Below are 25,772 nucleotides of genomic sequence, written 5' to 3'. Positions count from 1 at the left end.
CCCCTTTTGCTTGTTTGCGTGTGGCGGCGGTGAGGGGGGGGGGCGTATGAAAATATAGATATTTATGTGGACATGTATATCTTACTATTGTAATAGCAAGTTATGATTTGGTTTAAATCGATCTTAATTTATCTTCGTTTACATTAAAGCTATTCAACATATCATAATTTTAAAATTTCATTAGGATTTCAAATATTTATATTAAAATTCATTTATTTTCTTAACGACCCTCTATAACATTTTATTACATAGGCATTCTCTTAATCTTTCGTTGATTAATTATTTATATTCTTTTTTTATTTAATTTAAATGTAATATCAGCGTACTTTGATTCACTAGCATTACTTTATATTGTAAATATTAATAATATTTTATATTATATTATAAAATTAATCGTATTGCGTACATATTGCGATATTCCTATAATTCAGTTTGTATTTGATAATTTTATCTAAAAGAAGGATAAAATTAAGTTCGGCGTAACAATATAGCTTAAGCATGATTAATTAAAAGTCTCTCTTGTTTCATATGAAAAGGATAAAAACAAATATTTAATGTAAGCATTAGTTACTGCGCATTTATTGCGTTTCTATGTGAGATAAAATTCACAACAAAACTTTTCCTATCTTTATTCTGTTTATATCGAGTTATATCTTTAACACTGATAATTAAGATTGATATTAATGAATAAATTTTAATATTTTTATATATTTGTATTTGTCAAATTATCAATTAAATTTTGTCAAAGAATATTATAACTATGGCATCTGTGGATAATAATATATTTCTTGGTTACAATGATTACTCAACTTTGTATTCTGCAACTGATTTGGATCAGGAGGAATTCTTTCAGGATACTACAAAGAGCAATAATGGATTTAAATCTACTGTAAATATAATGTATTATTGAAAAAATTTGTATTTATAATGAAGTGAGAATAAATTTAATGGAATTTAAATATATTACTTATTATATAAATCAATAATAATTTTGTAAATACAATTTAATCGAAAATTAAATAATTAATTATTATTTAATCCATTGCATGACAGGAAAATCAAAAATTTTCTGGATCAGGTATGCGTCTTGGAACTTCTTCAGGCGTAAGTAAATAAGCACATAATAAAATTTTTTTTTGTTCTGCCTTAAATAAAAAAAATTCAGTCGCAATTTTATGATGATAATTATATGATCTTCGGCTATTATATTATAATGTATTGCATGTACAACAAAGTATTATTATTGTTTTTATTTGATATTAAGTGATATTATGAATAATACTTCTCAAGTAAAATATTTTAATGTTCATGTAAAATGTAATTTATTTTATCTTAATCAACATTTATTTCTTCCTCTTTAATTATAAAATGATTCACAATTAAATAAATTTTCATTAATTTGAATTAATGTTATATATTCGCGATTGATTAAAAAAAGTTTATCGGACGAAATTTATTCTCCGACAATTACGCTAGCACATAAAATTATACTTATTGCAGTATCAAAGAGGAAGCACAGCAGGAAGACCTGGAACAGGTACGTTGAGACCTATGACAGCGGTCCGAGGAGCTGGTTACACAAGCGCTTCTCGACAAACATTCGATCCCTTAAATTTGGGTAGCACGATTCAAAATTTTCCTCTAGAAACTGAAAAGGAAGAGACGTGAGTCAAATATATTTATATATATATATATATATATATATATATATATATATATATATATATATACATATACATATTTTCGCGTGTGTATGTGTGTAACTGTAGAGCAAGTCTATTTCTATATTATATAAAATAATAATTTACGAAAAGTATAGAAAAAAATTAGAAATTTTAATAAAGAGAAATGACGATCGTGTGAGAATGCTTATAGCTAAAGATATTCTTAATTTTAGTCATCAATCATAACGTGAGATGATTACTCTTAGTAAACATATATTTAAGACTACAGAAAATTATCCATGGATGACTTAATTTTAGTTAAGTGAAGAAGAAAAAGGTGGCTACATAATAACCGAATGAGGCAATTATAATTTTGTAACAGTCTAATAACTTTGGAATAGAGATAAGAAAAATAAATTTAAAAAGATACTAATTTATTTAAATATCATCAAGTTGAGGATATAATGTTTAATAATTGCTTTATTATGATTTTTACAAAATCGTTTAACAATGACAATTGGATAGTAATATTTTTTCGATGAACAATAGACTCGCAAGAAGACTCAAGGATCGACTGGATAAAACAGGATTATTAAAATATGTGATTCGTACCTATCAGATATAAAAAGTACTATGCGGCGTACACGGCGCAAGTAATCGTCCGTAATATTCATTTCGAATTGTCGTTACTACGAATATTATTTATTTCAATAGAAAATTAAATAAAAGATAACGAGAACCTTCTTTGCCTGTGTATGGGAAAGCATGTGGCGCGGTTGCGTATAGGGTATACACACGCGCGCGCGTAACTATCTAATTATGCATATGATATTTAACATACGATATGTAAAGTTATGTTAAGCTTACTAATAACTTAGAATGAAGTTAATATTAGTTGACAGATGAAGTTGACGCTTCTAAAGAATCAGCTTCGTTCTTAATGCTTTAAACGTTGCACTTGCAACGAGTAAAGAGGTTCAAAAATTGTGTTATTCCGTAATTAAACTTATTTATAATCTAATAAAATTAATATTGTAGGCCAGAAGAAAAAATTAAGCAAGCTGAGCGAAGAATAATGACTTTAATTGAAGAATCAGCAAAAGCGGGTTGCGAAAAGAATGTAAAAGTTGCTTTAGAACGAGCGAGAGAAGCTTCCTCAAGAGAACGCGTTCTTATTAGGCTTCAAGAACAGGCTGGATTGAGCGATAGTCACAACATTGATCTGACATTTGCTGTAATATAATCTTTCAATGTGCGTGAAAAATAAAAATACATACGTTTTCATTTTGCATTTATATTATTTAATAGGTTATTTTTAATCTTGCTTGCCAATATTCCAATAATGAAATGTATACCGAGGCAATAGCAACGTATCAAGCTATTACAAGGAATAGAAATTTTAGCAACAGTGCCAGGCTAAAGGTTAATATAGGTAATATATACGTGAAAATGGGTCAACTATCTCAAGCCATAAAAATGTATAGAATGGCTTTGGATCAAACAACCAATGCACAAAAATATTTAAGGTAAATTACTAAAAAGTTATAATTACTCGTTGAAAATTAAATGATACGTATTTCACACAAGTATTGAAAATATTCGTGAAATCGTAAAATTTATGAACGGTAAATTAGTGTTATTATATTTTTCATTAGTGTAGTGTTATTTTATATTGAAATTATAAAACGCTAACATGCCATGTTGATATTTTACTATATATAAACAAGGATAAAGAATGAGCACAATTATAATACATTCTAATCATTAAAATAATTTAATTATTAATTATATACTATGTAATTTTTTAACAATTGTTAATATTTAATTTTATGTAAGAACATTAACACTTCCAATATATTTAAGGAATATTTATTATTTTCCAAGCATTTAGTTTATATTGTTTCTCTATAAATAATAATACATTATAAAGTATTTTAATTTTAAAATGTAATTAAAAGCCAATGAAATTAATTATAATAATAATAATAATAATAATAATAATAATAATAATAATAATAATAATAATAATAATAATAATAATAATAATAATAATAATAATATGAAACTTCATTTAACGAATACATTTAATATTTATATTGTTTTTTCTCGATTAATTTACGATATAAATGAAAGAAATTTTTTAATATTTATTCCTATTGAGCCTATAGTCACAAAATTTTTATCGTATATACGATTGTAATACTATTTATTAAATATCGTCATTTTCTAGGATAAAAATTATGCACAATATTGGAATGCTTTTTGTTCGAATGGGTCGACTTGAAGAAGCAGCTAATAGCTTTGAATGGGTAATGAGAGAGAAACCAGACCTTAAAGCTGGAATGCATGCAATTCTATGTCACTTCGCTCTTTCCCAGGAAGATAAAATGAAAAAAGGTTTTCTCGAGTTACTGGATGTTCCCCTACATATAGATCATGATGATAAGTACTCTATTAATACGGTAAAATTGAATATAATTTTGTTAAATACTCGGAACAAAGTTACATTTTATACGTACTTATGCGCCTCTAATCTTAGGATGATATTGCATCAAATATTTTGAACGAAACAGTGAAAAATGATGATTTATCGAAATTAGAGCGCGAATTAAAAGTTAATGCTGAAAAGACAATTCTCAATGCAGCTAATTTGATAGCTCCTGTTATTGAAGAAACACTTGCTGGTGGATTTGCATGGTAAATAAATTCTAAATTATTTCATTAAAATCTAATTCACTAGCCGTTGTTGCATTTATAAATAACAAGAATAAGCTTGCATTTATTTTAATAAATAATGTATCTCGATAATAAATATTTTTATAATATACTATTAGGTGCGTAGACGCAATTAAGTCCTCGGGCTATCATTCACTCGCTGCCAATTTGGAAATTAATAAAGCAATGGTATTTCTTTATAATCGCGAAGTACGCATGGCCATAGAATCATTAAAAATTTTTGAAAATCAAGACACAAAAATCAATAGTTCCGCATCTACAGTGCTATCTTTTATACACTTTCTTGTACGTAATAATATGAAATATTTATTGGCGGTATGGTAAATTGGAATTTGTTTAAATTTTTAGCGCGGTGAATATGATTTAGCAGAAAAGTATGGCGAGGCCGCCAGAATTGCTGATAATTATAATACGGCTGCTTACGTAAATCTATCAGCATGTTCTATTGTAAAAAACGATTTACAGTCTGCAAAAGAATATTTATTATGCGCACTAGAAAACGATCCCAATCATGTTCAAGCACTTTATAATTTGGGTAAAATAGTCTTTGTAAACTAAAAGAAATTTGTATTATATTTAAAACGTAGGATATCTTTTCACGAATACGTTATCTATTGTTTTCGATTGTTGCACCTCAGGTTTACTATATAAAAAGAAAAATATGTTTGAACAATCTCTGGAATGTTTTTGGAAACTTAAAAATATCGTTAGATACGATCCTCTAACATTGTATCAAATTGGACATGTTAGTCAACTTAGCAACAATGTGGAACAGTCATCAGAATGGTGAGATATTACTTTATTGAAAAGTATTAATAATATTGTAATAATGTTTATTTACAGGTACAATCAACTTCTTGGTATAATATCCTCTGATCCAGGAATATTACAAAAGTTAGGCGAAATGTATGATAATGTTGGGGATAAACAACAAGCCTACCAATATTACAGTGATGTACATATTTACTTATTTACATATTTAGACATTTGTTTATGCATTTTGTTTTATAACTTAAATTACATTTTTTTACAGTCATATTCATTTTATCCAGCAAATTTTGATGTAATCAATTGGCTTGGCTCCTACTTTATTTCAATGCAGGTTATTGATTATTAATGAAATTATTATAATTTCTAACTATAATTTTTATAATTATTCAATTTTTAGGTTCCTGAAAAAGCGCTTGCTTATTTTAAAGAAGCGGTGGAATTAGCTCCTAATGAACCGAAATGGAGATTGCTTGTGGCATCGTGTTTAAGGAGAGCAGGACAATTTCATAAAGCATTTACTGAATATCAAGATATACATAAGAAATTTCCTGATAATATCGAATGCTTAAAATTTTTAATTAGACTGTGCAATGATTTGGGTCTGAAAGAAGCTCAAACATATGCCATTGAACTACGAAAATTAGAAAAGACAAAGGAAAATAAAGATGGACATGGCTCGGGAAAAGCAGGAACAAGCAGTAAGTTTACTTAAATTGATTATTATTAATATACTCATAAGTTAGTCTGAATTTTGAAAAAATTAATTTTTAATTATTTTAAAAATAAAATCTAAAATTTGTTACAGATTCAAGACAAAGTAATAGCGGCACATCATCTAGAGGTGGATCGGAAATGAGCACATTTTCAGAACACCAAACAAGTCCTGCTTTGCACGAGCATAATTTTCAACATGGTGATAATACTCATTTTAGTCATCACATTTTAACCGACTCATTTGACGTCACTACAGAATCTAGTGTACTCGGTAGAAATTAATAATTCAGTTAATAATTAAAATAAATAAAAAATGTATACTACTGTATATAAACTAAATATTCTCATTTTTTCATTTTTCTAGATACGCATTACGTTGATCCGGTTGGATCACTACCAACTCGACCAATGACAGCAGCAGGAAAAAAAGACTCTGATTTTGGTGACGAACAATTGGGGGTAGATCTATTACCTGAATAAGATTATATACATAATAAACTATACTGTTTTTAAATAATACTTTATTTAAAAGAATCGTTCGTTAATCATTTTATACTACATGCGGATATAAATAGTACATAAGCCTGTATAAAAATATATTTATAATGTAATGAATAAATAAAGCTGTAACTATAAGGTTACCTTTTTGTTTTATCATTTTTCAATGTTATTAACTCGTTCAAAGCATAATTATAATTATCACTTTGACAGCCAATACATAAGTTAAAAAAATCTTTAAGATGAGCTTCATTACTCATTGGACTATGCAGTAATATTACTAAAGCGTATCTCCATATTAATGTTTCTTTTTTATTTGGAAATTGTAATAATAATAAAAATAGCCTTTGTAGGTTAGACCAATCATGTTTCATTAGACACAGTCGCATTTCTTTTAATGCAAAGCTTTGCAAAAAATATAGAGCTGTAGAGTTTATCTTGTTAGAAATGATTGGATTGCAATATTGAGAATATTTATTCGAATTGCCCTCATCTTTATCAATTTTTTTTCTCTTAGTATTCTTTTTTGCAGTTGCAAAAAGTGCTAAAGCTTTTTGCTGAAAAAAAAAATCAACAAATAAATATAAATATAAATATAAATATAAATATATACTATATACTATATAATTTTACAAAAATGAACAAGAAATTACCACGCTATCCTCTCCAATTATATATGTCTTTGATTGTTCGTCGAACATAATTGAAAATTTTACTATAAAAAATATTACTTATTTAAATAAATATACTATTTTAATTTTTACACACGAGTATACATATTGAAATTTATTATTTAAAAAAAGAGAGTATAAATGAAAACATCGGAAAGTATATCATGTAAAACTGTAAACGGTCAAAATTCTTTCTATCTTGATTAATGTCATAAAATTTTTTTAAATCAAATAAATACTATAATCTCGAATACTTCAGTCGGTTATGAAACCCCGCGATTTCAAATCCTTCTTCAATACATTATTAATAAAAGATATTTAAAAATTATTACAAATAAACGTATTTAATGAAATTTTCAATGACTTTCCTTATGAAATAATTGCATTACAATTATATATTTTTTGGTTTTAGAAAATATTATGAACGTATAACAGAGTTTTTTTTCCATTATTCAAATTCATTATTGAAATAAGAAAACAATCTTCGAGTAAATAATGCAATAAAGAAATAATTTAAATATAGTAATTTTACATAGTTATGTGCATATTATAGTTATAAAGAATATTACATTTATTACAATATTACAATATTACAATACTTGATAGAAAGAAAAATCTATTTTTTTTATACATGTAATATTCATTATTTTCATGTTATATATATATATATATATATATAATATATATATTGTACGATGCATTTATGAAATAATAAAAAACACACAAAATTCAAATAATACTTTATTATTTTTGTATACTGCATTTTTAGTTAAATTGTTTATAAAACTAATATATATATATATATATATATATACTGTTTATTGTATTGCTTAAAAAGCAATATCTAATAACGTCGAATTAGAAGTAAATAAAAATATAATACGTAATATTATTAATATTTTTAAATTGAATAAATAATTATTTCATTGCTATTTAGATCATAAATTATCTAATACAATATGTATATTAAATGGATTTGTTAAAAAAAAATTTAGTATTATTAATAAGATTATAAGAAGATACGTCGTATATAGCAAAAACAAATTTTTATCTTTTAAATTTCTTTATACTTTTTTATATTATTTTTCAAGTAATATTTATATTTTTTTCTCTTGCGTTTTATTATTATTTATAAGAAATAATATACTATTAATGTTTGTGCAGTAAAGATTCATCGTTGTGTGGTAAATAAGTAGGTAATATATATTGATGTTTGTATATTAAGTTAATTAAACATTATAATTACAATTTCATTAAAATGAAAATGAGTGAACTCTAAAACACTGGTGGCCCGAAAATTGTATGAATATAAGGTAACGAAATTTAAACTAATCGGCAACTCCATTTCTGTTTTTGGCATAAAAAATAATAATAATTTAACCAACTATTATTCTTAATTTATTTCTTGTTGAAAAATCTATTTATTTATAATTGCAATTATTAATGTCCTGATTTAAGGAAAAATTTATTATTGTACAATAACAAAATCAAAATTTGTTTATACAAGTAATCTATATTTTCAATGTTTGCTCAAACAGTTTAGTAAATTCTATATTCTTAATATATTTTCAGGCATCGAATTAAAATGAACTATATAATATTTTATATAAAATACAGAATATTATTAATAAAAACATTATTGCACAGTATTGTATCTTGAATAAGTATACCAGAATATAATAAAGCAAAATATTTGAAATATGTTTTCAAGCTAATTATATTATATCTACATAAAAATGTAATACACTTATGTATTTTTAAATACAAATATTAATTTCAATTTCAATGCGTTAGTCATGCATAATAATGAAAAGATATTTATCAATTCATAATGATTTTTATTTATTTTGAATTTATTAACATTAAATTTATATCAATTGTACTGACTCGAAGTTTATACACATTTACTTATAAACTGATTTAGAAGTTTGAGCTATTCACTTATAATATGGAAAAACATATATTACAGGACCATTCATTTTAAAAAATTTATCTAATGTTTACTCATCTCTATGACGTACAATTTCATGAATTTCTAAAAATCGAACAATCACTCAGTCAGATAATTTGATTAGAATAATACTTATTTCTAATAAAGATTTCAATCGGAAGATTATAATGAAATACAAAATAAATTTTAATCCATCATAAACTATAAGCAATTTTTTTTTTATATTGATTCATATTAATATTGTAAAATTGTTAGAATTTTAATAGATCTTTTTAAATGATTTTTGCTCATACTAATCCACATTAAATTAATATATATATATTTTTTAATTTTCTTTCTTTGTATTACAACATTAAACAATTTAATATATTTTATGTATAAATTTTACTCGACAAATTTCATGTCTTCTATCATAGCTTTAAATAATTTATATTAAGTTTATGAAAGATTTATTTTCGAATTTATTATCAATACTAAATTGGATTTTATGGATATACAGATATAATATTGTATAATAAAATAAGATATAATAATTTTAATAGCAAGTATTATCTAATTTAATATTCACTAATTTAAGAAACGATTCACGGAATGAATATTAAATATAAATAATTATAAATAAATCGGTTTTTATTAAAAAAAAAAAAAAAAAATTCTCCTTTAATAGCTACTTGCATTTTTAACAAAGAAATGTAAATAAATAAGAAAAGTATATATGCAGATGATTTGTTAAAATTTCTATTATCAATGAATTATCTTCATTTAAAATCTCTCGAGAAAACGTATTTTTTTATCATAATTTATAAAACAAAATTTGAAATCAAATTAATATTATTTTTAAACTTTTTATCATATTGATTTTTATTTCTTCTTTATGTTCTTCGGAATAATCATAAACTTGTTTATTTATTATAGTTTCAGACTTACAATCGTATATGTAATACTTAAAATATCTTCTTCGACAAATATTTCATTAAAACTCTTGCAAGTTATCAGTACTCTGACACAATCTTAATGACTTAATCTCTATAAAGTTGTTACTAATAAGATTACAATTATTACGGAATAAGAGTTTGCTTTTATTAAAATTCGTTATATTATTTTTTTATATATTTAGCTTTAACCGAATAAGCTAAACCTTAATATTAATTCCTATGTTTTAATCTATGATATCGAAAATTAATCGATAAGAGAAATTGTAGAATATTTCAGGAGGTAAATGTCGTTAATATTTACAAAAATACATAAATAATTGATACACCGTCCATATATCGTTTTTTAATTCTTAGTTTTTTATATTAACGCATGAAATTATTGAGATATTGTTATTTGGAGGACAATAATATTGATTATAAAGTGTAAAAGTTTCTGATCAGAGGGGTTGAAAGAGCGCGAGGGACAGAAAATACTGTGGCACAAAGGAATATAAACCGTAGACAAAGGATGAAACATGTGATGATGTAAAGATTGGCAATGCATGTGCAAAAGTTTCAATGCGTAGAAGGAAATTTCGTTTCACTTCTTTCATTCTTTTAAATTACTCTTTATACCACCGTAAATCCCAGTCAAGTATAATTAAATTTATTAACAAACTAATGTTATATACTTCTCTTAATAATGTGAAAACTTTATTTCAAAAGCTACATTTTTTTATGTCCACGTGTGCTGACATCTTTTCATCTATTGTTAATATCAATTTCCACAATCTAAGCTTACATCTGCTTGATTCGCATGGCATGCGTTGCTAATAGGAAATATTCCATATATGATATACATGCACCGAGTGCTACACCTTATCAGCTACATAAATGTATAGATATGTATAATTGAAATATACTATAAAGCTTATTAGACCCGCCATTCTCCGTTAGCGTGTGTATACATGCATAGGTGCACGAATGGTCATTTCTTATGAGCTTGTCAGTGATTTAAGTATATAAGAAACTTTAAATTTAATCTAACTTGTTTAAAAGATAAATATTTTATCAGAATTAAGCTGAAGAGTAAATATATTCAAAAGTATACTTATACTTTTAATCGGGTAATATGATTAAATTAATCTCCAAAAAATTGAATTTCGTACGACAATTCGCTACTAAAGCTATACCTGCACCGGAAACAAATCCACCAATTTTATACACCGGTGTAAGTTAACTATTATTTTTGTTGAAATATATTTCATTTTTAATTAAATGCACGCTTCATTACATCATTCTGAATGATGTAAAGTTGCGTATTAAAAAAATTAAGTAGTTTATATGTAATTTTTTCTAGTGTGCGTATTCGTGTCTGTATATAATCGATTAGTCATGCATGAGTAAATTGAGCAAGTTAAAAAAAGAAAGAAGCTCAATAATAAATTCTAATAACGCTGACTGTCATATTTTTACAAGAAATTTATATTTGAAAATTTATTTTTTATGTTAAAAGAGTAATAAAGTGAGCTCATATAGTGTATATTATATTGTATTGATTAAGAAAAATTTGAACAACAAATACTATAATTATAATACAATAAAAATTTTTATAAATTAATTTTATAACATAGTTTCATATTTTTATATATTATTTATATATATATATATATATATATATATATATTTTTTTTTTTCTTATCTTATATTACTATTTATAATTTTATTTTAATTTTATTTAGTACAATAATAAAGAAATTATTACACTTTATAACCAAAATAATGAGTTAACATTGTTATTATCAAGTATATAATAAGTAAAGAAATTTTATTAAAAAATTTTTATTTTTATTTTTATTTTAAATATAAGATTTGACAACACACACAAGCATATATTTATATATATATATATATATATATATATATATAAAATATTTGTTTATGATCTCAAGTTACAATTATCTAATTTATAATAGTGTTTCTTGAATTAAAGTTTTGTAATATTTTTTAGATTTTTATTAATAATGAATGGCACTTTGCAAAATCTAAAAAGAAATTTAAAACCCTTAATCCTACGACAGAAGAAGTGATTGCTAACGTTCAACACGGTAGTGCCGATGATATTGATCATGCAGTACAAGCTGCTAAAGAAGCTTTTAAACTCGATTCACCATGGAGAACTATGGATGCATCCAAACGAGGACTTCTTTTGAATAAATTAGCCGACTTGATGGAAAAAGATCGAACATATCTTGCTGTTAGTAAAACAATATTTACTATAATAATATATAAGCAGATGTCAATACAAAAATTGTATCAATTTGTCAATTTTTTAGTCTCTTGAAACTTTTGATAATGGTAAACCCTATTCGGTAGCTTATAATTTCGATGTACCTGCAAGTATTGCAACTCTCAGATACTATGCCGGATGGGCTGATAAAAATCATGGCAAAGTTATTCCTATGGATGGTAAATTCTTTTCTTACACTAGGCATGAGCCAGTTGGTGTTTGTGGACAAATCATTCCTTGGAATTTTCCACTCCTGATGGCAGCATGGAAATTGGGACCCGCATTAGCTACAGGTTATAATACTGTATAGCGCTTTGACATTATAAATGTAAAAAAAAAACACAAATATTTGTAGAATCTTATCTATAAAAAGATTTGTTGTTTGAACAATATTTTTATTTTTAATGTATATATTGAATGCAATGAGTGCGCCTTTAACATAAAATGAAATGATGCGTGTCAAATTATAAACAACGATAAATTTTTTAGGAAACTGTATTATACTTAAACCAGCGGAGCAAACGCCACTTACAACATTATACATTGCACAATTAACAAAGCAGGCCGGTTTTCCTCCTGGAGTAGTTAATGTTGTACCTGGATTTGGCGATACAGGAGCCGCTCTAGTCCAGCATCCCGATGTTGATAAAATAGCTTTTACTGGGTCTACCGAGGTTGGGAAATTAATTAAAGAGGGTGCCGCTAAAAGTAATCTGAAAAGAACAACGTTAGAATTAGGTGGTAAATCGCCTAACATCATCTTTAAAGATGCTGATCTGGATGAAGCCATTGAATCTGCTCACTTTGGCCTATTTTTTAATATGGTACATATGTACATTTGCAAATTCAGATTTAAATAAGAAATAAGTATAAATATATAAAATTGTTGTTTTATATATTATCATTACATATGAAAGACATATGTTTATATAAAGGATTTAATTTTATTTATTACCAAAAACTTAAACTTATATTAAAAGCATATAATTAATTTAAAATTCATCATTAAATAATCAATTGTTTCAAATAACTGTGTACATTATGTAAGCAGTGATAATTTATAAATTATAAAAGTGCGACTGTTATATCACAAAAAATGACATTTTAATTAGAATTTTCAAATAAACCAAAAAAAGCAGAAGGTATATTTATAAATCTAAAGCGTTTGCTTATCATTATAATTTCTTAATTATTTAATTATTTTAGGGTCAATGTTGCTGCGCTGGATCGAGAACTTTTGTTGAAAGTTCTATTTATGATGAGTTTGTTGAAAGAAGCGCCGCTCGAGCTAAGGCTAGAATAGTAGGAGATCCTTTTGATTTGCAAGTAGAGCATGGACCTCAGGTATCTTAATATAAAAGGAATTATTTAACATAATCATTGAATTAAAAATACTATATTATAATATATTATGTTTTATGTCTTTATATTATATTAATATTAATGCTTAGATTGATGAAGAACAAATGAATAAAATCTTAAGCCTGATTAAATCTGGAAAATCTGAAGGTGCTAAGTTAGTTCAAGGTGGTGTCAGAGTTGGAGAAAAAGGTTACTTTATTGCACCAACAGTTTTTGCCGATGTTCAAGATAATATGAAGATTGCAACCGATGAAGTCAGTAATAATTAAAAACAAACGATAAGTAATATATTACATTTATTTATTATAATTCACAGATCTTCGGACCAGTACAGCAAATTTTGAAGTTTGATAAAATTAGTGAAGTAATTAATCGAGCAAACAATACCGATTATGGATTGGCAGCTGCTGTTTTCACAAAAGATATTGATAAGGTGAATTATATGGTACAGGGATTAAGAGCTGGTGTAGTTTGGTAAGTTAATCCAATTCGAGCTTGAATTAAATTCTGTAACTAATATAACATAACATTATACCTTACGAGTTTATAATTTTTTGGTAGGGTAAATACATATAATGTATTATCTACTCAAGTGCCATTTGGTGGCTATAAAATGTCTGGTCATGGCAGAGAACTTGGAGAATACGGTTTAGAAGCTTACACAGAAGTCAAAAGTGTTATTGTTAAAATACCTGAAAAAAATAGTTAAGACTACGAACTCGCTATATCTTTTAAATATTTTTATTATATTTATAATAGCTATAAAATATATATTTTATAATATATTTATACTAGAAACAAAGTTTGTAAAGCCAATAAAATCACATATATTATATTATATTATTAATTTAATAAAAAAATTTTACACATAATAATTATTCATATTATTTAAACAACTTATAATTATGTATAATCATATATGCTAATGAAGCATATTTTTCAAGGATAATTATATAGGATAGAAAGGATAATAATAAGGAACTTTATAAAGTTGAAATACAAGAGAAACTGACATCTAATCAATCACACATAACGTGTTTCCATAAATGCAATACATAGATACGGGAATTCATGCAAATAGTAACAATAAACAACTTAATCAAGAATAATAATGGGGAGTACAAGGAGTACAAAGGAATAAAAACTTATACTAAATTATTTACCTAAATACTAGTCTTACTTATAGAGTCAGAGTAAAGAGAATTAGCAATCTGTTTCATTTGAGAAGGTACTGAAAAATTTTTAATATATCGCAAATGACAATAATTAGTAGAAAAGAGGTATCGCCCACAGTTCCACACAAGTATTAAAAATATATTATAAGTATTATAAATAAAAGTGCATATTAAATTTAATGAGCTAATCATCATTTTTTCAATCACGAATGAATTTGATAAGTCAAGAAAATCATTCATATATGTAAATTCGATAGTAGGATTTCTTACAGCTATAGATTGATTATTATCAAGTTGAAAAACAAATTCTAATATTCAAAAATCTATATATAGTACAATGAAACGGGACATATTAAGATATTTCAAATACGAGAGTGAATTCTTTGTATTAATAAAGCAAAAGTAATAAAGCATAGTACTAAAGTACATAAACGTAGGAATAACAGATAATATTATTAAATTACATGTTATAATTCATGAATGATTTGATCAATAATAAATAGAGTACGGACGAATATGAAAATTGTATCATCACTTGATAACATACGACTTACCCTTTAATGGAGAGGATGGTAAAATAGAATTACAAAAACTTAATATTACAAAAGTTTGAATTAAAATTATATAATAAAAACAATTATCACAGATGGTAAGAAAAATCATTAAAAAAAAAAATGTGAATATTGTCTTTGATCACTCTAATCTCTTTAATCTCAATATTATAATATTCCAATGTATAAACGAATTTTTAATGCAAAAATTTATTGTATAATAGAACTATCACTAGTTTATGGACAAAAGATGAAATACTATTAAAAGATTTATTATAAATATATTAAATAGCAATGATTTATCAGTCTTCATCAATCAAGAAGTAGAAGATTTAACAAGTAACCGTAAATTCGACTCGAGCGATCGCGATTATGCCACACTGATAAAAAAGAATCGTAGTTAACGTGAGACGTAAAATATTAAATGGAACTAGTCTTTGTATACGAAAAAATAATATTATATACTTTCAAAAATACTTAACATTTCTTATCCGTATTAAAACTTATAGAAAATTAAATTGAATCGTACTTAAATTAAAACTCAATTAATCTTATTATACTTTGACTGAATAAATATAAAATAAAGAAATGAGAAACATCGATATAATTAATAGAAATCATTTAAAATGACAGAACAATGATAATGAAAATCAACTGAACAATACACAAAAGATAGTTAAGCTAAAAATCAACACACGATAAATATATATATATATATAGTGTAAAAATGATAAGAATCGAGATTTAACAAAACACATATAATTATTAAACGTGAAAATAGTACGACTAAATTAACGGTATGAGCATTATTAGAATTTCTCTCAAATCCAACTATATGGCAAATACCATAAAATACACTAATGGTATCGGCATATTACGTTATACATATGCTGGAATATTAGTTCGTAGTTAAAGACAAACAATTATAATTGAAATGATTCGTTTGTTGATGAGTAAATGAGAGGAAGTAAAATGATTTAATAAAACTATATAAAAAATAACAATAATAATAAATGAGAATGAATTTCTAAGTAGCGGACACAATGACATATATCACTTTATATCTAAAGGACAAGAATAATAAGCATTGTAAAATTACATTAGAATATAATAATTTAAAAGCCTATGTATAAAATATACCGTTTCCTAACATAGTCAGAAATTTTTAATAAAATTTTCGAAAAAGTTTCGACCATGTCATTTTTTTCTGGAAAATAATATATTCGTGATATCTAATGAAGATACATGTAATTATATAAGAAGAAAGAAGAGAGGACAAAAAGGGTTAGAGAAAGTAAAATTACAACAACAACAAAAAACCGAAAATAAAAGGGTGTAATAATACTGTAAAGTCTAAGTGTAAGTTAGGATTTATTAATAACTAATAGTCTCGATATGCATTGTATTCCTGTAACTTATAGAGATAGATCATCAGCTTTAAATTGCTTGTATAAATCGCCATTATCATTAAATAATCGGGCTGTCGATCGTGTATAAAAATGTATTAATCTTCTTAGTACCTGTATGGTAACAACTAAAGTACTGTCATTTTCTTTGTCGAAAGAACAATAACTTTTTTATTTAAAGTGAAAAATGTTGTTCTAAACGATCATACGTTTCCAAGCGCAAAACTAGGTAAGTTTCCTCGACGTTTTACCTTAATTTCAGATTAATAAATTTCAAATTCATGTAGTATGTATAATATATTATTGATATTTATAATAATAGCATTGATGGTCTACTAACGTTAAATTATTTTAATTTAGCAGAAGTATGCTACTAAATGATATTAATATTAATAAATAAAAACAGCACTCGTGGATGCATGGTTGAATGGTATATTTTTAATCACAGTTACAATTTGACAATTTTGTATTCAACAATTAATAATATCAATAAAACAAAAAAATTAGCACATATTAATTATACGATATATTAAAAATATTATGATGCATTGTATTAGTTCCAATTATTTACGGTGTTTAATAGTAACGACATTATGATTTTCAAAGTTCAAACATTGCGCGCCTATGAATCATTTATCATTATGCGCAATGCATAATGTTATAATAAAAATTGTTTTTTAATTATTTTTAAGCTTGACTTTTAAATAAATATTGATTACATTAAATTTATAAATAACCAAAACCAATTATGAAAAATTTTATTTGCTTAATTACACAATATTTATCAGAATGCAGGTTTTGCATCCTCAAAGCCGTCAGTTCTTTGTAATTTTTAGAATTTATTTTTTAATTATATTGTTACGAATTTTCTTCTTTTCTTTATTGTAAAAACGTTTTATCGACTAATATACGAGGGGCCATTTTTATAATTGTTTATATAGTATTGAAATACACATGCATACACTCACACACATGCATATATATATACGCACAATAAGTTCGTAACCTGCAAAATTCTATCAAGCTATCATTCATTTATTTCACTACTTGCGTTTTGAATATATAGAAATGTTGAAAATTGAATACAGTTGTATAATTTTACATTATGCTTCGTCGGATGGCGGTTGATCAGACAGCAGCGAAACACGTACGATTGAAAATGGGTATTTGTAAATTTCAATAAATCACCGACTCATAGGGGAAGGTTCATTTTACAATAAAAACAAATATATATATACATTACACCCGGATGCATTCAACAGTAAAAGTGCATGTATGCCTTTATCACCATAAGCTATTCCATCGATGTAATATATGCACTTTACGGATCAGATGACTGATGAAAGAAAGAATAAAAATCAACAGGCATCGGGTTTTGTTTGTTGAACATTAAATACAAATAGTTACAACGCCGGCGATCGTCAAGAAATAAAAACAAGAATTTAACTATTTATAGTAATGTAATATTATAATTAATTACGGAAATTGTATATTGAATCCAAGTTGTACGGATTCCTATTGCACGCACAGAATGACAACTACGCCGGGGCAAGTGGTCAGTAACATGACATTAAAAATTTAAAAAAGTAATTTTACACATTAATATTTATATACACACACGCACGCACGCACGCACGCACACGCACACACACATCTTTCGTTTTTTAAATATAAATGCTATTATTAATCACAATATTTTTATTCACTCTATACTTTTCTGTTTGTCCCACCCTTCTCATTTTTCCTTATACATCCTATTCTCCCCCCCCCCGCCCCTTCCCGCTCCCACTCTTTCGCTCCTTTTCCTAAACATTCTACTCATTTTTACCCCTTTTCATTCAATATTTATTACCATTCTAAAAAATTCTGTATTAATTTATCACTTATGTTTTGTAAAATTTATCTTTGTAAATATACTGTAAAATTACATTGATATAAGACTGCCTATATAAAATTATTAACAATCACCTTTGGTAACTGTGGATAACATTTTTCTACGATTCCATAAGCTTTTTTTTCGTTTTTGTCTGTTTGCATTTTTAATTTTATGTATACATTTTGTAAATAGCTTTAACGCATCATATATTTTTCTTCATGTTTTCTGTATGAACATTTAATATACTTTGTATACTTGTTACATTTGCACTTTTTCTTGATATTCTTCTCAAGCAGGAAATAAAAATATTAATATTAAAGTACAGATGTCTAGATTCTGACAATTATTTTATTTTGTAATTTTTTAGCTCGTGTATTAGACACTTCAAATACTACTTCAGCTATGTACATATTTTTTTCATGCAAGTTTCAAAAATTTGGAAATTGTAAAATACTTTCTAAAGTTTTTGAATGATTTGAAAGTATTTTAAACTGGAAAAAATTAGTACTTGTACGTTGATTATTCATATAAAAAAATTAAAAGACATCTTAATTAATTAATTATATAATTATGATAAATGTTTGTGTTGATTAATGAATCGTAGTGATAAATAATTATTCAACGCGGGAAAAATGTTTTATCTTTCAGAGTGAACAAATGACATTAGAATAATTATAAAATATAGCATATTTTTATTATAACTTATAAAGAATAAAAATAATATTATATGTATAAAAAATTTTGTTTTAAAATTTTGTATAAAATATTTTGTAATTAATTAATCATCGAAAGAGCGATAAAATTAAATTTCAATCAAAATTAAATTTATTTCTGTTATTAAATTCCATACAATCATGTTTTCTTTTTTCGAATTACGTAAAAAGTGAAAACAAAAACAAATTTCTAAATGATTTTAATTTGTATGAAACGAGTGCATTTTGTATGTATGAGTTATTTCGACATTGTCGACTCTTGGTAACTTCTTATATTATTTTAATATCATCTACTTATATTACGTCACTATTGCCTCTCTTTTATATTTATATTATTATGTATTTTTTATATATGTAATACTTTAATACGTATGCAATTTCTTTTAAATATATATAGTATAAATACAATATTATAGCCCAAGACTAAATTTATTTTTATTCTAATGAAATAATTTGTAAATAATAAATTAGCATAATTTATTTTATTGTAATAGCAAAAATGGTATCACAAATTAATAATTCATCTAAATACAAATAAATATATTCGATATAAAGTGTAAAAATTTATTTTGTAATTTGTTAAAATTATGCATTACCACCCAAACAATTTGTATTTATAATATTTTTTGTATAAGTAGCTAAAAGAATTTTGTAACTATACAATAACATATTCACAAAAAGTTTGTCTATTATTAGTGGTCATAAATAATATTCATCTTTATTTGAATACATAACAAATATTTATAATTTTTAAATATTTAAAATTTACTTTAGTTATTTCTATATGAATGAATACAATGGTTGGATACTAAAAATTGTAATACATTTTTTTATCACTAAATAATATACATTTACGAAAAATCTCGACATATTTATAATAATTTATTAAAGTATTTCTAGTAATTTATTCAGGTATTTTATTAATAACAATACTTATGTAATAAGTTAGAATAGCTTACATAAATAAAATTCTATTCAGAATCAAAACGAAATGGTCTTTTATAATCAATGAGATTGCTTATTAAACAATACTGTACATTTACAATACTTTAATACTTTATTTTACTGCTGTTTGGCACTAGAGCTTTATTAAATGAATAATAACATGTTAAGTTAAAGTTGCAGATAAATAAACCGATTGTGTAACTGATTTATTGAATTTCTTAATTCTCATATTATCTTTAATTATTGCATGTATATTTGATTATAAAAGGGAATTACTTTTTAATAACATTGATCTCTTTTCTTTTTTTTCCCCAAATCTCATTAATAATTATCTTATTTTATATTTTTTATCTAAATCGTAGTAGAAAAAATGAAAATAAATAATAAAGTCGCTCTTGCTTTTGTTTTGTTTCTCTAGTATTTTAAATGTTTCAATATTATTCAGAAATTTAAATAGATGTTTAATGAAACGTGTTAAAGAATTAGAATAATTATATTATAGATGAAATAAATATACAACTACTTATTAAATTAATAATTACTTACGTCATTAAATATTAATGCCGATTATTGATTACTTATTAAAAGTGCCAAGTATAATTAAAAAATGAATCTGAACCTAAAGTTCTTTTTGTCTCTTGTGTTCGTTTACAAGATTTCATGATGATTGAAAAAAAAAAGTTACACAATAATAATACAATATAAAAAGCGCTAAAAATATAATATATTTATATAAAGAACGTAAACTAAGGAAAGCGCTGCAAATTTTTCACGAATAGGAAACAAAAAACGATTTCGATCCATTAGTTTACTTTCAATAAATATTCATTATATTTGATTGATTTAAGAAACTTTCATTTTAATACTTTATGTTTTCTTTAAAAATAAACTATTATTTTCTAATTAATTGTTCAAATTTACATATAATTGCATTTAAAAAATGTATATTTTATATATTTTCTTTTTTATAATTTTATATTATGTACGCTATACATTTACATATTAAAATAAAATATATGTTTGATTTATTATAATATACTAGATTTTCTTAAAATGATTATTAGCGACAAATTAAAAGTAGCTTTTTTATATATCATGTTTTAATTCACTTAAATTAAGAAGTTAAACCGATAAAAATATAAAGTAACAGTAATATGATAAACTTTTTAATAAAATTTTGTTAATCATATTTATAAATCCATCTTAAGTTACTATGTTACTACTAAATGGTTAATACTAATAGTTATTTATATACTATTTATATATATATATATATATATATATATATATATATATATGTAATACACTATTATGTCTACTCAATATGTTAAACTGATAGATTTATATATATTATATATATATATATATATATATATATATATATATATATATATGTAATACACTATTTGTATACTAATACTAAATAGTTACTATGAATTTTAGATGCATTTTCTTTAAATTTTTTAAATTCAATTTTTTTTAATATATATATATATATATATATATATATATATATATATATATATATATCAATTTGCTTCTCACATTATCTAAGCATTCATTAAATTCTTTCTATACATTAATATTCATACGGAAATATATATGAGGAATTATATTGAATAAGAAGATAATGTATATTCGATATTTTAAGTAAACAAAGAGAATGCTCGAACTATGTTGAAGTTTATTTGCTCTGATCTATTTTTAGTTACTCATCAAGATTTCTTTATCTTATAAAAATAGGTAATTAAAATGAAATATTTCAATTAATTTAAAATAAAATTCTCTAATTATTTATAAAAAACAATGATTAAAATCATACGGAATATATCAAACTAAATTTCACTTACGAGTTTTATCATATCTATGAAATATAAAAGAATACGAAGGAGTATTCTATAATTTTTTAATCAAATTAAATTAATTTTTTATTTGCTTATTATAATTTATTACTCAAAAAAAATTGAAGCCAACTTTATTATTACTTTTTAATTTATTAAAAATTTCATTTAATGCATATTTTATTTTAATAAACAAATATTATTCTCATATGTCGTTGCACTTCTCATCCAAAGAATATTAATAATTTAAATAAATCTAGTTATTTTATAACTAAGTGCGTATAATTCATTGAAGCAATGAAATTGGTTTTATTAATTGCACGTGTACAATGTAGATGAACGTTTATACTTTGCTTCGCAATTTTCTTTCTCAAAATACATTTTATACTTTAAGATACGTAATGCTATAAATAATATATATATATATATATATATATATATATATATATATTACATTAGGTAGAATTTTAATTATTATTTATTATAAATATTAATAAAATAATAACGTTAATAAATAATTTTTTTTTTTTTACACACTACTGCAATTTATCGGGAAATCTTTACACGTACAATAATTACCTATAAAATTTATAATTAACATCTTCAAATGAAATTTATCTAAGGTTGCTTTTAATTTTCTACATATATCCAAACGATTATTTTCAAAATTTAAATAAGCAAGGTAGATAGATATACTTGAATAAAAATTCGATAAAAAATATGGAAAAGAATATAAAAGTAAGGCTTTTTATTATTATAATTATTAGTCTTAACTTATTAAGTATTAGTCATAGCATTGTCATGTCAGGAAGATGTAATGCTGGTTAAATTCCTTTAGTATTCGATATTTTTAATGCAATCATGTGAACGCAACTTGAAAGTTTTCTTCAATCGCAGTTTCATAAGTACTCGATGCTGTTCTTCTTTCAATAAAATTTCTCTAAATAAAACTACTCTGATATCAGAAGTATTTGTAAATCGATACGATGTTTATAAAATGACATTATTAATAATAAATATATGTATCAAAATATTTTTATATTTCGATTATTAATCAATCGATATATTAATAGTAATTAAGTTTATAAATAGTAATTAATAGTAATTAATATATTAATATTAATTAATATTAATATATTCATAGTTGTCTGCTAAATTGAAATAAAAATTTATTTTTTTTTTTTTATTTTTATTTAATATTTTCATGATTGAACTCTGTGCAATAGGAATTTAAATAAATTTATAAATTAAGTTTATAAATAAATCTATACATTTATTATTATACATAGCCTCGATGTTTTCACATTCTATCAATTATGATTGTAGTAATAATATACATGAGTTTATGTATATAAGATATATATATATATATATATATTGTTGTATAATAGATTCAATTATTTTTCAATATCTTTTATTTATTATAAGATTGCAATTAAAGGTTGTGACAAATGGGTAAGACATTGCGCTACAAAAGTTGCATATAATCAAACATATAATATTATGAACATGAGTTTGAAAAACGAAAAGAATATAAATATTATTTTATGAGAAATCATAATTTATAAAAGATTTGTTAATATACATTTTCTTTAATATATAAATTATTCAGTTGAAAATGACTGATTTCATTTCAGTTGCGCAGTGTGGGACCAAAACTCGTGCCATTTTTAAAAAGCGTATGTGTTTATTTTATAATATTGACCGAACAGCCATGTCTATTAACAGCGTGTTTCAAATGTCTCCCCATAATTAGTCTAATTATCTTCGTACTTCTACATGGTATCAACTTATCAAAAGAGTAAGTAGAATAAACAATATTAAAACAACAAAAACAACAAACGGTTTTCTGTAATTATATATGTAATTATTATTTTTCTAACAAAAAAAAAAAAAAAAAAAAAAAAAAAAAAAAAAAAAAAAAAAAAACCAACAAATGCAAAAATATTTTCAATGAAAGATATTACTAAAAGACCTTTTGTAGGTATGCATTTAACCGACGGATATTGATAGGCCTAGTATTTAGTTGTTTTGGTGATGCACTCCTTGTCTGGCCTAATTACTTTATCCCAGGCATGGGAATGTTCGCAGTGGCTCAAGTTATGTATACAAGCGCATTTGGACTCTGGCCGTTTAACGCTAAACTTGGAGCCTTTATCTATACAATATGCGCAATAAGTAATATATTAAAATAACGCTATTAACAATATTTCCTATTACACCAATGCTAAGTATTATTATGTTTTGATATGTTAATTTTTACAGTCATTTATACATTAATGCCCGGTTTATATGGCATTTTAAAAATTGGAGTTCCGCTTTATACGTTATTATTGGGCACCATGTCCTGGAGAGCTATTGCAAGAGTCCAATTTTTTGAGGTAAGAAACGTCTCATAGCACAAATCGTGATTTATACTTTTTAATATTCTACTAATCGTTAACAGGTTTATCGATTTTTCAAAACTTTAGCATTTAAAGAAAATTTCAATAATGATTGTAAATTTATTTATAAATAGCTTACAACTGGATAGCTTATTACAAACTTTTCAACTATAATACATATAATAATTCAGAATATGAAATGATGAAAAATAATTGCTCATGAATTAAACAATTTTTATCAAATAAAATAACGACGATAAAATAATGATTTGCTTACAAATTCTGCCAATTATATTAAAAAAATCCATTTGAATTTGAATAACATTTTAATTGTTTTAATAACAAATTACCAAGAGTTTAGCAATTTAAATGTTTTCTTTTTATAACGAATTGTCCCCCCCCCTCCCTGCCCGCCCCCCCAACATGAATATATCAATAAAAATAAATATATTGTTAATAAAAGGAACAATGGCCATGGACCAAATTATCTAGCTGTATTGGAAGTATATGCTTTGTGATATCGGATACTTTAATTGGATTTCATCACTTCTACAGTCCTATCCCTTATTCACAAGTATGTTACCAAACAATTTTTTAAGTGTTTATCTTAATTTCTTTATGAACATTCGAAACTAATGTTGAATTGCAGATTACGATTATGTTGACATATTATATTGCGCAACTTGGAATAGCTTTGAGTGCAGTGGAATCGTAAATCAATAAAGAAAATGATGCTAAACGATTATTTTCTAATATTAATTATCGACTGTATAATGAAAATATGTAGGTTTACCAAATAGTTTTTAGGTAAAAAAAAAATCGATATTATACATTATTATATATTTGTCCGATATTTATGTTAAAAATTATTACTAATTTTCGTTATATTGTTTTATTATAAAAATAACAGAATTTCAAAATGTATTTGCATTTAGAATTTATATTTGTATTTATGATAGTACGCATTTTTTATTAGTTCTTCTTTATTTTTTTTTTTTTTTTTTTTTTAATTCACACTTTAATAAATGGTAGCAATACTTGTTATTCAGTATTCACAATAGTTAGCGATTGTTAAGCAATTAATTGTTATTATTATAAGATAGCAGATAATAATGTTTAATGTACGAATAGTTTAAATTTCATTAAATGATTATTTATTTTAAATGAACATAGATATTTTTATTTAATTTAACATTTAAAACATGAAATGTAAAGGATTTGATAACAAAATAATTTAAAAATATTTAAAAATTTATTTTAAAAATAAATTAACGAATACAAGACTAGTATCATAAGAGCATAATATAACA

The 25,772-nt window shown here is 24.2% G+C and overlaps 4 protein-coding genes across 4 annotated transcripts; 3 read left to right on the top strand and 1 right to left on the bottom strand.

Annotated features, from left to right (window-relative positions):
- Positions 1 to 758: 758 nt before the first annotated feature.
- On the top strand, positions 759 to 6,396 carry nompB (intraflagellar transport protein 88-like protein nompB). The gene is made up of 15 exons (XM_011501599.1): positions 759 to 889; positions 1,054 to 1,104; positions 1,501 to 1,664; positions 2,703 to 2,898; positions 2,973 to 3,190; positions 3,895 to 4,126; positions 4,204 to 4,361; positions 4,499 to 4,685; positions 4,749 to 4,935; positions 5,039 to 5,186; positions 5,244 to 5,355; positions 5,434 to 5,502; positions 5,569 to 5,869; positions 5,977 to 6,156; positions 6,250 to 6,396. Exons 1-15 carry the CDS (start codon positions 761 to 763, stop codon positions 6,363 to 6,365), a joined length of 2,448 nt encoding a protein of 815 aa, XP_011499901.1. The 5' UTR covers positions 759 to 760; the 3' UTR covers positions 6,366 to 6,396.
- Positions 6,397 to 6,523: 127 nt separating this feature from the next.
- On the bottom strand, positions 6,524 to 7,146 carry LOC105363877 (uncharacterized). The gene is made up of 2 exons (XM_011501680.1): positions 7,037 to 7,146; positions 6,524 to 6,940 (listed from the first exon to the last, which is right to left on the bottom strand). The coding sequence occupies exons 1-2, from the start codon at positions 7,082 to 7,084 to the stop codon at positions 6,524 to 6,526; spliced, it is 465 nt and encodes a 154-aa protein (XP_011499982.1). The 5' UTR covers positions 7,085 to 7,146.
- A 3,890-nt stretch (positions 7,147 to 11,036) lies between these two features.
- Aldh (Aldehyde dehydrogenase) lies at positions 11,037 to 14,392 on the top strand. Its single transcript, XM_011501598.1, has 8 exons — positions 11,037 to 11,150; positions 11,931 to 12,176; positions 12,256 to 12,502; positions 12,699 to 13,033; positions 13,416 to 13,553; positions 13,661 to 13,825; positions 13,888 to 14,045; positions 14,133 to 14,392. Exons 1-8 carry the CDS (start codon positions 11,052 to 11,054, stop codon positions 14,278 to 14,280), a joined length of 1,536 nt encoding a protein of 511 aa, XP_011499900.1. The 5' UTR covers positions 11,037 to 11,051; the 3' UTR covers positions 14,281 to 14,392.
- Positions 14,393 to 18,234: 3,842 nt separating this feature from the next.
- LOC105363876 (lysoplasmalogenase-like protein TMEM86A) lies at positions 18,235 to 25,241 on the top strand. Its single transcript, XM_011501678.1, has 6 exons — positions 18,235 to 18,258; positions 23,716 to 23,879; positions 24,063 to 24,256; positions 24,344 to 24,459; positions 24,926 to 25,036; positions 25,112 to 25,241. The coding sequence occupies exons 1-6, from the start codon at positions 18,235 to 18,237 to the stop codon at positions 25,175 to 25,177; spliced, it is 675 nt and encodes a 224-aa protein (XP_011499980.1). The 3' UTR covers positions 25,178 to 25,241.
- The last annotated feature ends 531 nt before the right edge of the window (positions 25,242 to 25,772 follow it).

This window comes from Ceratosolen solmsi, unplaced genomic scaffold, assembly GCF_000503995.2.
Source record: "Ceratosolen solmsi marchali unplaced genomic scaffold, CerSol_1.0 scaffold28, whole genome shotgun sequence".
NCBI lineage: Eukaryota > Metazoa > Arthropoda > Insecta > Hymenoptera > Agaonidae > Ceratosolen > Ceratosolen solmsi.
This window is presented reverse-complemented; position numbering and strand designations above follow the sequence as displayed.